This window comes from Schistocerca piceifrons, chromosome X, assembly GCF_021461385.2.
Source record: "Schistocerca piceifrons isolate TAMUIC-IGC-003096 chromosome X, iqSchPice1.1, whole genome shotgun sequence".
Taxonomy (NCBI): domain Eukaryota; kingdom Metazoa; phylum Arthropoda; class Insecta; order Orthoptera; family Acrididae; genus Schistocerca; species Schistocerca piceifrons.
Window position 1 is genome coordinate 247,015,501 of NC_060149.1, and position 14,844 is coordinate 247,030,344.

Sequence of the window (14,844 nt, forward strand, 5' to 3'; positions counted from 1 at the left end):
ATAGGTGAAACTATTGCTACTAAGTTACATAGAGACAAAAGGTAAGTTTGGCTGTCACTACAGTTCACATTACCTCTAATGAAATGCATAAGAGTAGAGAGCTATTTCTTCATTTTAGCCTCACTAATAGTCAGGTTAGGAGGTTCCAAGCTTGCTTAGATCTTTGTATGGGAATGTCAGGTTAGGAGGTTCAAAGCTTGCTTAGATCTTTGTATGGGAATGTCGGGAGGACTTGGTAGGCTTGGCTGTTGGTGACATTAGTAGATTACAATTATAAATATCGGAATTTAGTCAGTTGGTAAGTGGGGTTGCCACCTCAAACGTGAAAATGAATTATATTACCAGACTGGAGGCATTGCAAACTGTGCTTTTCACTTGTGAAAATATGTTTGCCTAATTATCAAACCCCTTACAAGTGTATTTGTAAGGATCCCTATGAACATGTCATGTTTCTGGAAGATTGTAGAGGTATTTTCATGCACAGGTATTTAATTGGGATAAAATGGGAGACCCTAATACTCTGTCATTGGCTGTAGCTGGCAAACAATATATGACTATAATGCCCAACCATATACATCCTGTTTTTTAAAGATACATGTCTGCAACTCAACTGCTCATTAGTGTGTGGCACTCATTCAATTACAACAAAGTTGGCTGAAAGAGTCTTTGCCGCCACACTCAGCAACTGATAGTATGTAAGACAGCAGACGTGATGTTGCTGCCTAATAAAGAGGCAAGGACTCCTAAACAGAGGACACACATAACCAAAGAACTCTTTCAGTTCAGGAAAGCAAATGTAATGAATTTTAGGGGTGCATTGGCTTCAAATGATAAATCTCAACACAGAAGCATACTATACAGAATTCTCAGTCTCCAAATATTACATTATATTTATCCTACTTAAAGTATTAAAATTTAAAAAAAAGTGGCATGTATTACAGAAGTTCTTCCTTCCTTTACTGTGTCCTATATCCAGCCTGTGCCAGGTAGGGATTGGTACAGTCTGTCTCCTATGTCCACTGAGCACCAATTATACCCTATACAGGCTTTTATTATGATAGGATCACCACTTGCCCCTCTCAAAGGCTTGTAATGTTACTGTTGGAATCCCCTTCCCCTCATCAACCCACCTCCTCGATGAGAAACCTGTCTAGTGTCTGTGTCTAGTGTCCATCACATGGTCAAATGTGACATTGTTTTCCAAAGTGTTTGCACATCACGTATCTAAGGCGGGACTTGGGGACTAGTCCAGTATTTACCTAAGTGGATGTGGAAAACTGTCTAAAAACCATATCCAGGCTGGCCGGCACACCAGTTTCCATCATTAACTCATGAAGCAGGTTCAATATGGGGTCACTGTGCCTCCCCGTGTCCCAGAAGCAAGCACTTTAAAGCAATCTGCTATCTTGAGGCTTGTATTACAGAAATATTCTACAATTTTGCTAATGGAGGGAATATAGCCTTGTATCAGACTTAACTACTTTTTTCCAAATAGCAGTACAGCATCAAATAATGTACAATAAATTTCTGTATAATTCACAACAATGTCTCATTAATTAAGGTAGATATCTTTTTTATTTAAAGATGAAGTTCAGTACATCAAGTTAGAGTCCAAATTTTCTTCATTTATACCCTTTGATCCTGCAATGAAAAATCTGTAAAGTGAATTATTGTAAGTCAAGGCTCCATAACAAATAATTTTTAATATTCGAAGTCCACCATGTGGGACAAATGAAAGAGGGTATTTTACTGAAAAATTGGGAAAATTAGGTTTTTGTGATTCTCTGTGGATATCTATGTTTTTTACACACCATAAACTAGAATTAGTAAATTCTGCAAAATTAGTTACACAACTTACTTACAGATACAATCACAATAAAAGAATATTTTTCTTCTCTAACACACACCTGTGAGTGCCTTAACCTCACCAGTAGCATTTGCATAGAGATATATTCTCAGAATTTCAGATAAGTTTGCATGTGTAATATCAGCTTGCTTTAATGATTGTCCCAGTATAGTGGTATGGCGAGCAGGATTTGGAATGCCAGGGTCTTCAATTGCACAGACCAATAAATGTGTCATCACTGAAAGTAATTCTTCTTCTGCCTCTTCATCATTCAAGAGAGCCATCTGCAAACTGTTTAGACTAGGCAAGCTGTCCATATCTGCAATTATATTAAAAAAAAGAAAATGTAGTAACACAAGAATTGCCAATATAAACCAACACACTTTTGTAAAACCAATTATCTTACCAAATCCAAGAGTCTCCCCAAAGTTATGCAGGAACTCAAACACCATAAGGGTATCAGCAAATGCCTGACCAGACAGCTTCAATCCAGGAATTCGATTTAGTGTAGGCAATGGTTTATGATCTGAAAATCAAATCCCATAAAATTATGTTGCAAAATAGCTTAATTATAGGGTTTATTGGTACCAATGTTTTGCACCAAATGTGCTAAATGTGTCCCTGTTGTAATGTAATAACAGATACAAAGTAAGTTGTAAATTCTCATCATCTGATATCTACAACAAGCAGTCCCTAATGTACTACATGCTGAGTATCTTTACAGATATGTGGTTTCCTTCAAGACCTAATGTCTCTATGAGACTGATGACCTCGCAGTTTGGTCTCTTCCCCCAAAACAACCCAACCCCTAATGTCTCTCAGTATGTTATAATGGATGGCAAAATTTCATCAGAAGTACTAGGTGTGCTTAAAGTAAGCATAATAAGACTGGTAATGTTGTCAACATACACAATTATTTATCAGACCAGCGCTAGTACTGCTTGTTTATTTGGAGTCCTTATCAAGTAGGCCTAAAATGAAGTCAGTGACATAGTGAGAATCATAACAGTCAGTACAATCCAAATGAATGTGTAACAAAGATACTCTGGGAATTTACATAGGAATCTGTGGAAAGAAGGTGAAGTTCAGTTAGGTAAATACTCTTCCACTATCCACCATCAAAAATTAAATGTTAGTATGGAGGTCTAATGGACCAAACTAAGAGCCCAATGACCCCAAAATGAAACTTTAAATTAATGAAGAAAATCATAAATTCCTGAAAGTCCAGTCTCCAAAGGGAGAACTGCAACATTTTTCTGAAAAAAAAGAAGAAGGTAAACACTGATTTATAAATTGTTTTTGTTTTGTGGACACATACAAAATACATGGGTGGTGAATTTCAATAACATATGTATGCTCTCTTTGAACCCATTGCACAACATTGAAAGAGTCTCATCACATCACGAGTGTTTTGCAATGCACTTAAAACATTTCTTTTTATGTGCCTATAAATTTAAGGCCCAAAACTAAAATAATCTATGTAAACCTATGTAAGAAATGCTGTAGTTTTGTATTAATTCCATGTATTGTCTATAAATTGCAATTAATTTTTAAATGTGACAGCAACTGTATTTTTCAAATGGCAAATAATGCATCAGACACAGCACAAGTGGCATCACCAATAAAATTTCATGCGATCAGCCATGCCAGAAAGGAGTGCAGCAAAGTCTCTTGAACATTTTTTATATGAGCAGCATCTGGTCGCTCTCTCTAGATATCTTTCCCTTTTAATTATCACTCTCTTGAATGATTTTGTACTTGAAAGACATTTTCAAGGTGTGTAAAGTACTTATTTGTGTAAAAGTATCATCAGTATATGAATAATTGTTATTGTTTACCAATGTTTCATTTCAACAGCATTAACCTTGCCTGACAACTTTTCTATGTTCCAGCTAGGAGAACTGCAAGACTGCCGACATATCATTTGCTGGCCATTTGGCCATTGCAGGACATCATTGATGTTCAAATTTGTAGCAGCTACTCATGTGTCCCTGAGATCTGTTAAGCCGATCTGTAAACGGAGTTTCCAGACAGCACTTCTGCGCATAACGCGTAATATCAATGCTCAACATACGGCCATTAAACAATGTGCGTGGTCAGTCCACTCCACGGTATCAAAGCAGGTTAGACAAAATCTTTAATTATTAATTTTCTCTCTCTTAGTGGTAAATTTATCTGTGTTGTGTGATAATTTAAAATAATCATTTTCTTTACTTGGCTGCTTCTTTTAATCAATTGCACTCCAGTTAATTTCTTTTTATCACAATTTATTTTTCAATTCCCACTAAAAAGCACAACACAGAATAGAGAAAACTTCCTTTTTTGAAAATAATAATTCACACTGAATACTCAAGTCATACATTCTGTTCAGTTCTGTAATCCAAATCATATGTGTATTGTTATCTGTGGTTAAGTTCCCTTTCAATAACATATTTCCCTTTCAGTATCGCAGTTTTCACAATTTTTAAGGATTTTTGCTCCAGGGCTTTTAGCTGTAGTGTGACTGCAGTAAGTATACTCATTGCATTGGATTTTTCAGTACCTTGAGGATTTGATCAATAATCTCCATGCTGGTACGCTTTGAGGAAAAGAATTACAGTAGTTTGAAGGTGATGCAACAGGAATTAAAAATAAATATATACATTATTATTTATCAAACCTATAACAGGAACAAAATGGAATAAGAAGTAAGTACTACTATAAGCTGAATATCATATGTCACCAAACAGAAAGTACTGTTCATGTCTGCAAACTCAGACAGAGACTTTCTTCTCCTGACTAACAAATCAACTCTGCACTTCTGCTTGCTTTATAAATAAATGTCTGGATACTCATGATCTAGATATTAGCCACTACAAGATGTAGCCTTGTTTTTCCTTAACTAGATAGGGAGATGTTTTGAAATACATCACATAAAATCATTCTGAAATTTAGACATCCAAGACATGAATTTAACTTTTTTCATCTCATTGCTGGACAGTTTTCACCTCCCAGCCTGTTATTCTGAAGTGCCCATTACTCCGTTAGATACCCTTCATCATTAACACAACAGTCTTTCTGTAACAATAAGGTGGTGTATGCCAGTGATTGGAAGCCATGACTGGATGTTTATTGTGTGTTATGGGACATGAAGAAAATGTATTTTGTGATTATGATTACTGAGGAAAAGAGGCTGCTGCTGCAGGCACTTCACCAGTTCCTCTGGTGATTTAGATAATTGGTTGAACAATGAGAAAAGGGTCTTATGACCCATTAAGAGCTGAAATTCTTACCATACAGATAGACATGGAACTTCATTATTCCATAGACAATTGCAAGTGTCTCTTTTTCAAATTATGAGTAATTCTCTTGAGTCACTGTTTTTTAGACAAATCAGTTGCTCTGTGCCACATAGCATTTGATGCAACAAGATAACACCAATGCCACATTATGATGTATCTATCACAAGAGGTACACATGTGCTTGGCTTCCAAGTTGTCAAATGGGAAGCTGCCTTGAGACAATTCCTGGGCTCCTTAATGCCTTCTTGCATGTGTCTAACAACTTGAACTTACCCCCTTTTTTAAGCTTGTTTAGTGGGTATGTAACTTGGGTCACCTAGGGCATAAACATGGCATAAAAATTCATTTTTCTCAATAACGACAGTAATTATCTATATATATCCTACAATGGGAACAAAAAAACTGCACTGATTGTGCTAACAAAGCTACTTTACTAGAGTCTTTCAAAATGAGCCTGCAGCTGTTTTGGGCATCTACTCATATGTATCCCATGTTACTGCATCAGCCAGATAATTTTGCATTTTGTAGTATTCCCTGAATTAATTGTTCCATATACTTTTCAAAGATTGCTGGCCAACTCAGTTAGTAGCCTTTTTTTATTGGCACAAACCAAAAAGGCAAATTAAAAACTAGCAACAGTGGTTCCACATCCAGAGGCAGTTGTAAGAATGCATCTTTCAACTCTATTTTAGAAAAATAGTGATCTTTGGCAAACCTGGTTACTATGTTGTCTCAGCAAGGATTTGTATATAAGTCTATTTTACATTGTACAGTTATGGTGGACTTGGAATTACCACAGATTTTGCTGAACCATTTGATTTTTTTAAGAGCAACCATCGGTGTCAATCAGTGGCTTTACGGCACTGCTACAATGACCTCCCAGCTCCTACAGCCTATTCCATTCTGCCTTCACAGCATGCAACATGCTTAGGTGTTTATTTAATTTGTTACTGTAATGCTGGCAAGTGTGTTTCTTCATATTGTTTCTTGTGTCACCGGACTACAGAAAATGACTTCTAGGTTGAAAATGGTTTAGATTATAAACAACATGAGTCAGCATTGACAGATAACCTCTCTAGTGGAACTCTAAATGGTGCACTTACACAGACTTCTGTATTGTATGTCTACAGGTGCATTTTCATATGTTGTATTACAATGTTTGGCTGCAATAGTGTTGCTGTCAACATAGTTGCAGTCTGACTGCAATACATGGCAATATCCCTCTCACTCTCAGCCCTTCTTCCCACAATATTGATAGCATCTTTGTCAACTGCATATGGCTCATCATACACAACTTACATCTCCTTAGAAGAGACATTTAAACTGGCTCACCACATGCTGCCAGGTGGCGCTACATGTGCCACCAGAGGAAACTGAATTTGTATCACCTCACTCCCTGAAACGGTGATTCCACAGTGTGTCCTTTCAGGTCACACTACATACAGCTCTGCCTCAGTTTATCCTCAGACTACTCTCAGATTATGCTCATCACATGGAAGGCAGTGCAATGAGACCTTATGAACTTAGCATGATGCTACTGCTACTGCAAATGATAGTGAATATCATAATTTAGTACTGGTGGAACAGAGTGACCAAATGGGACAACCACAAAATCCATAAATGTGATGCATATAACTACAACCAAATATATGCAAAACAGAAAATAACATACACAAGGACTGAAATCTGAAAAGAATACATCCTCACTGCTCCTGTTTTTGTGGAAGACCTGCAGTAGTGAACGATAATTTTATTCCACATGGGTTCTTAAGCTTCATCATGTGTGATTCATGTGAGCAATTTGCCATCCCCTCCCCCTCCACCCCACCCCCTCCCAGATCCCAATCAGTGCTTGCATACATCACACCCCATAACTCTGGTCATAGAAGTATGGTATTTATGAAATTAATAGGTCTCTCACTGTGCTGGCGAACCTCAAAGCAATATTAACATAAACATTTGATTGTTAGTTCAAACTATTTTAAAGAATACCTTGAGTCATTCAAACAATGTGCTGCAAATACCTTGTACCAAGAGGCATATCAATGAGAAGCATACTCTAAAAAGGTACATAAGACTTCTGTACGAATCACCACTACCCAAAAACTGAGGGGTGATCACCAGGCTGGTTCTAACTTGTATATAGTCATTCATCTTGGTATTTGTCTTACCCATTCTCCAATTAATTAATTTTAAATGCTATATTGAAAATCATGTTTCAGTCTTCTGGAAAAAGTATGTATCCAGTATCAGTTCATGAGTTAAAGTTTTGGAAGCAGTTTGTTTACTTATGAAAGAAAACCTCAATGAAGCTGTTTGTCTTTCTCTTGTGAATTTTTCCCCTTCTCAGTATCCAACTTCTATGGCCTGTGTAATATACCTTTCAGTGTGGAAAAAAAAGAGTTTCATTTTACAGTTCTGTGAATGAATATTTAACTAACAATGGGACCACACCTATTCGTCATCACCAAAGTTGTTCACATTTATGGTATATGCAGAGCTCAGCCAGCAATGAAAGGGACAGGAGTAGAAACTCCAGATGGCCAGGCATGGGCCATTTCTGTCAGTGTAGTTTCCAGGCAGTGGTTTGCACAGTGGAAAGATTACAGAAGAGTAATCTGATGGTCATCAGGTCGAGTCTTGATGCTGCGACTTTTATTTATTTATTTATTTTACTTTCAGCTTTAGTGTTACTTACACATGATATAAACTCAAATAAAGCTAAATATATTTTGCTTATTAATATTGAAATATTTTCATGAAAGGCATCAAAAAGAAAGACAAAGAAAAATTTGAGATTGCAAATAAATTTCCAAGAAGTGTTTGTAAGGTATACACAAGAACTTTATTATAAAATTAGATACCTTTATTATTTTGCAGTTGATGATTTACATGTGTTGGGGAAATATTCATTGTAAGAACAGAGGAAGCAGTAATTCTTGCTTCTTGCACATGTTATAAATGCTGCATTTTTACTGTTACATGGTTGTTTTATAGTTTCTATAAACAAACAGGGATGGTTTACATTCATAAGAGGTTCTGTCTCATTGCACAGTCTGGCAGTAAACTATGCACAGTACAAAATTTCGGAAAATATTGACGACGATAGCTGGTAATATACAATGGAATGTATTTTAATGCAGTCTTCTGTGAGGTCAAAATGAAACTAACACAATACAAAGTCATGGACATTTTATATACAATCCAGTCTTGAAATATTATTTGGAGAGTCCTCATGGATGCTGTAAGTACAATCCTTTCTTGAAAATTTGTTTGTGATCCCAAATTTTCCTTTGCTTTTTATTTTCATGCCTCTTTTGAAAATATTCGTAAAAACACCATATTGATAATTATTTTGGTTTATTTGCAAAAAAAAAAAAAAACTGAAAATAAATAAATAGTTTCCACATATGAACTTGACCCCAGGACCCTCAGATTACCATTTTGTACTCTTTCTGCCACTAATATGCTCATGCCTTGCCTGATGCACAAAAAGAAATGCTATTTTTTCTGTATGCTTGCAATCTGCAGCTCCCACTTCTGTCACTCTAATTTATGGCCAAGCCCTGCATACACCATTAATCTGGATGAAATCGATGATGATAAGTAGGTGCAGTCTGCTTGTAAGTAATGTGTTGCAATTGTAAACTCCACACCACAACTGAATGTAATGTAACACACAACTGGGTACACATTTCTCAGAATTAATTTTTTTTTCTCATGTTTCCATGTGAGTGACTTCATCCAAATGTATCGTTTCAATGAACTCACCCCACTGGAAACAAGAGATCTTTATAACAGTGTACCTCACTGGGCAAGATGATGACATCCTAGTTTGGTGATTATTTTCAAAGTTGATGTCATTTTGGCACTATCGTAGACTTCTCTCTGGTCAAGTCACTTCAAACACATCACAGTGCTTGTTGAGCTAAGGTCCCTTTCTCCTCCTTGTACACTACTGGCCATTACAATTGCTACACCACGAAGATGACGTGCTACAGACGCGAAATTTAACCGACAGGAAGAAGATGCTGTGACATACAAATGATTAGCTTTTCAGAGCATCCACACAAGGTTGACGCCGGTGGCGACACCTACAACGTGCTGACATGAGGAAAGTTTCCTACCGATTTCTCATACACAAACAGCAGTTGATCAGTGTTGCCTGGTGAAACGTTGTGATGCCTCGTGTAAGGAGGATAAATGCGTACCACCACATTTTCGACTTTGATAAAGGTCGGATTGTAGCCTATCGCAATTGCGGTTTATCGTATCATGACATTGCTGCTCGCATTGGTCGAGATCCAATGAGAATATGGAATAGGTGGGTTCAGGAGGGTAATACGGAACACCGTGCTGGATCCCAACAGCCTCTTATCACTAGCAGTCGAGATGACAGGCATCTTATCTGCATGGCTGTAACGGATCATGCAGCCACGTCTCTATCCCTGAGTCAACAGATGGGGACGTTTGCAAGACAACAACCATCTGCACGAACAGTTCGATGACGTTTGCCGCAGTGTGGACTATCAGCTCGGAGACCATGGCTGCGGTTACCCTTGACACTGCATCACAAACAGGAGCGCCTGCGATGGTGTACTCATCGATGAACTTGAGTGCACGAATGGCAAAACGTCATTTTTTCGGATGAGTCCAGGTTTTGTTTACAGCATCATGATGGTCGCATCCGTGTTAGGTGACATCGTGGTGAACGAACATTCGAAGTGTGTATTCATGATCGCCATACTGGCGTATCACCAGGTGTGATGGTATGGGGTGTCATTGGTTACACGTCTCGGTCACCTCTTGTTCGCACTGACAGCACTTTGAACAGTGGACGCTACATTTCAGATGTGTTATGACCCGTGGCTCTACCCTTCATTCGATCCCTGCGAAAACCTACATTTCAGCAGGATAATGCACAACCGCATGTAGCAGGTCCTCTACGGGCCTTTCTGGGTACAGAAAATGTTCAACTGCTGCCCTGGCCAGCACATTCTCCAGATCTCTCACCAATCGAAAACGACTGGTCAATGGTGGCCGAGCAACTGGCTCATCACAATACGCCAGTCACTACTCTTGATGAACTGTGGTATTGTGTTGAAGCTGCATAGGCAGCTGTACCAGTACACACCATCCAAGCTCTGTTTGACTCAATGCCCAGGCATATCAAGGCCATTATTATGGCCAGAGGTGGTTGTTCTGGGTACTGATTTCTCAGGATCTATGCACCCAAATTACGTGAAAATGTAATCACATGTCAGTTCCAGTATAATATATTTGTCCAATGAATACCCGTTTATCATCTGCATTTCTTCTTGGTGTAGCAATTTTAATGGCCAGTAGTGTAGTTTGACTTATTGGTTTGACACAGTTTTCTTGTTCATGTGAATTGTATATACTGCATTTATTGATCTTTCATGCAAGTATGGTCTGAGATATAGAGCTGTGTATCAATTGTTAATATACAGGTCATGCATGCCGTGTTTTCAAACAAAGTATCAGTAGTACTTTAGAATGCTGCCTGTACAAACTTAGAAAATCCAGTATAAAACCCATTTCACAATCACACAGACAATTTTTTATGCTTTATTTTTATTTTTGGTAGAATATACTGCATGTTTGCCACATGTCCCTTGAACAACAATAGACTTTTGATAATGCAACCCTGTGAGAACGGAATGAGAGCTCATCTGATCTTTCCTTTCATTTACAAAACAGTATTCTTTCTTTGTACAGTCTGCAATATTGAGTAGTGACTCTGTTTTTACTCAGTGTAGTGTCCAGAGTAATAACAAACATTTATCACAAAGAATTATTTCACCAAAAATTGGAATTCTGAGGAGAAAACCCCTTGCCCAATAATCATAAAAGCACAGTTTTTTATTTTTTATCATGAGAAGAGTTACTGTTGAGAAACAGCCCATTTCAACTACACACGGATCTTTCCAGGCCTTTACGAGGCTTTTCCCACAATGTGTAAGATATATGACTGAATTTGCTACACGAAAATCATGAAGCCTTGGATTCAGTTCCTTCCTGTTCCACTGAAATTTGTCCAAAGACTTTCTCGTCTTCACTGGGATGAATGCTATCCTCATTAATGGCAGGAAACAAGGAAAATACTTTCTTCCCTTTGAGATGTTAAAGAGTAAGAATTATCAAAAGGTAAAGTGTTCACAGTTGCAGACAAAGAAAAATAGGACTCACTCTCATTTGCACTATCAATAAGAACCCTTCTAATTTCATCATTTGACAGCATGTGCTTCCACATCTTCAAATAGCTAAGCAACACAATGAACATTGTCCAACACAAACCAAAAAATTTAACGAAGTGTTGCTTTGAAATACAGTTTCTGCCATCTAAGGGTAAAATAAATGAATCACTAGAAGTCCTATAAACTGCTTGGATCACCATGAGACACATTGTGCAACCGTGCTGCATTTCTGAAGAAAATTTACAAAAATATAAACCAAGTGTCAGTACTTCCAGCTCTTCTAGTTCCTCTCATACTTATATGCCATCAACAGTGGGGATGTATAGATTGTGCACAGATTACACAGCAACAAAAGTTAACAGGTTAAACCTTTCATGGTCGATGGAACACATGTGTCACACTAATGTAATATCCAGTTTTGAGCATTGAGACATCTCTATCACAGCTCTGTCTGGTGCTGTGATAAGCAAGAAGAGTTTGGAACCTGGTGAAAAAACTATGGACTATCGACTGGATGCACAGAAGGCTGAAAGCAATCAAATGAGGTACCATGTCCATATATAACTGGCACAGTGAATCTATTTTATGAAAATCAAATCAGTCAAAATCTTCTCTGTTCCAAGATGATCTGTAATGAATAATTGCATTCTCTTATACACTGAAGGCTTGTTTTGAAACATTATTACACTTTTCAGTAATTATGTTGGTCAGTACATCATTTGTAGTTAGTGGGGCATGTATGTCTCAGCAAATTTCATAGAATAAAAAAAAAAAAAAAAACAAAAAAAAACAAAACATTGCTATGTGATATATCTAAGCAATCGTCCAAATATGTGTTGAAAATCTGTTGTGAGATGTCATGTTTTTCACTGTCATGAATATATGTGTGTTTTTGTAGTGCTTGTTATATGTTTTTCATGTTTAGCTCCTGAAAAAGACGCTATAAAAATAAAAACTGTACTTCAAAAATCCTAGGTTCCAATAAAGTCTTGGATCTAGTTAGGTCCAGGGGACACATGTTCCAACTGAAACATTTTCAAAATCTGTTAGCTTTAAAAAAAAAAAAAAAAAAAATACACTGTTGCTGAAAGAGTAATACTAGTCAAGAATTAATAGTGTTTTTGACCATTTATTTTACAAATATGTGTAACACGAGTTTTAGCCACAAAAAGGATTAATATGGTATTTTTATCCCCCCCCCCCCATGAACCATGGACCTTGCCACTGGTGGGGAGGCTTGCATGCCTCAGCGATACAGATGGCCGTACCGTAGGTGCAACCACAACGGAGGGGTATCTGTTGAGAGGCCAGACAAACGTGTGGTTCCTGAAGAGGGGCAGCAGCCTTTTCAGTAGTTGCAGGGGCAACAGTCTGGATGATTGACTGATCTGGCCTTGTAACAATAACCAAAACGGCCTTGCTGTGCTGGTACTGCGAACGGCTGAAAGCAAGGGGAAACTACAGTCGTAATTTATCCCGAGGACATGCAGCTTTACTGTATGATTAAATGATGATGGCGTCCTCTTGGGTAAAATACTCCGGAGGTAAAATAGTCCCCCATTTGGATCTCTGGGCGGGGACTACTCAAGAGGATGTCGTTATCAGGAGAAAGAAAACTGGCGTTCTACGGATCGGAGCGTGGAATGTCAGATCCCTTAATCGGGCAGGTAGGTTAGAAAATTTATAAAGGGAAATGGATAGGTTAAAGTTAGATATAGTGGGAATTAGTGAAGTTCGGTGGCAGGAGGAACAAGACTTCTGGTCAGGTGATTACAGGGTTATAAATACAAAATCAAATAGGGGTAATGCAGGAGTAGGTTTAATAATGAATAAAAAAATAGGAGTGCAGGTAAGCTACTACAAACAGCATAGTGAACGCATTATTGTGGCCAAGATAGACACAAAGCCCATGCCTACTACAGTAGTACAAGTTTATATGCCAACTAGCTCTGCAGATGATGAAGAAATTGATGAAATGTATGACGAGATAAAAGAAATTATTCAGGTAGTGAAGGGAGACGAAAATTTAATAGTCATGGGTGACTGGAATTCGTCAGTAGGAAAAGGGAGAGAAGGAAACATAGTAGGTGAATATGGATTGGGGGGAAGAAATGAAAGAGGAAGTCGCCTTGTAGAATTTTGCACAGAGCATAACTTAATCATAGCTAACACTTGGTTCAAGAATCATAAAAGAAGGTTGTATACCTGGAAGAGTCCTGGAGATAATAAAAGGTATCAGATACATTATATAATGGTAAGACAGAGATTTAGGAACCAGGTTTTAAATTGTAAGACATTTCCAGGGGCAGATGTGGATTCTGACCACAATCTATTGGTTATGAACTGCAGATTGAAACTGAAGAAACTGCAAAAAGGTGGGAATTTATGGAGATGGGACCTGGATAAACTGAAAGAACCAGAGGTTGTAGAGAGTTTGAGGGAGAGCATAAGGGAACAATTGACAGGAATGGGGGAAAGAAATACAGTAGAAGAAGAATGGGTAGCTCTGAGGGACGAAGTAGTGAAGGCAGCAGACGATCAAGTAGGTAAAAAGACGAGGGCTAATAGAAATCCTTGGGTAATAGAAGAAATATTGAATTTAATTGATGAAAGGAGAAAATATAAAAATGCACTAAATGAAGCAGGCAAAAAGGAATACAAACGTCTCAAAAATGAGACTGACAGGAAGTGCAAAATGGCTAAGCAGGGATGGCTGGAGGACAAATGTAAGGATGTAGAGGCTTGTCTCACTAGGGGTAAGATAGATACTGCCTACAGGAAAATTAAAGAGACCTTTGGAGAGAAGAGAACCACTTGTATGAATATCAAGAGCTCAGATGGCAACCCAGTTCCAAGCAAAGAAGGGAAGGCAGAAAGGTGGAAGGAGTATATAGAGGGTTTATACAAGGGCGATGTACTTGAGGACAATATTATGGAAATGGAAGAGGATGTAGATGAAGATGAAATGGGAGATAAGATACTGCGTGAAGAGTTTGACAGAGCACTGAAAGACCTGAGTCAAAACAAGGCCCCAGGAATAGACAACATTCCATTAGAACTACTGATGGCCTTGGGAGAGCCAGTCATGACAAAACTCTAACATCTGGTGAGCAAGATGTATGAGACAGGCGAAATACCCTCAGACTTCAAGAAGAATATAATAATTCCAATCCCAAAGAAAGCAGGTGTTGACAGATGTGAAAATTACCGAACTATCAGTTTAATAAGACACAGCTGCAAAATACTAACGCGAATTCTTTACAGACGAATGGAAAAACTGGTAGAAGCGGACCTCGGGGAAGATCAGTTTGGATTCCGTAGAAATGTTGGAACACGTGAGGCAATACTAACCTTACGACTTATCTTAGAAGAAAGATTAAGAAAAGGCAAACCTACGTTTCTAGCATTTGTAGACTTAGAGAAAGCTTTTGACAATGTTAACTGGAATACTCTCTTTCAAATTCTGAAGGTGGCAGGGGTAAAATACAGGGAGCGAAAG

The 14,844-nt window shown here is 38.0% G+C and overlaps 1 protein-coding gene across 1 annotated transcript in view; it reads right to left on the reverse strand.

Annotated features, from left to right (window-relative positions):
• LOC124723153 (bromodomain adjacent to zinc finger domain protein 2B-like) overlaps positions 1-14,844 on the reverse strand; it is a 302,554-nt gene that overhangs the window by 130,736 nt on the left and 156,974 nt on the right. The window contains exons 18-19 of the mRNA XM_047248344.1: positions 2,253-2,372; positions 1,908-2,165 (exon numbers count right to left, since the gene is read on the reverse strand). Coding sequence (XP_047104300.1) covers positions 1,908-2,165; positions 2,253-2,372 — 378 coding nt within the window. The remainder of the gene's footprint in view (positions 1-1,907; positions 2,166-2,252; positions 2,373-14,844) is intronic.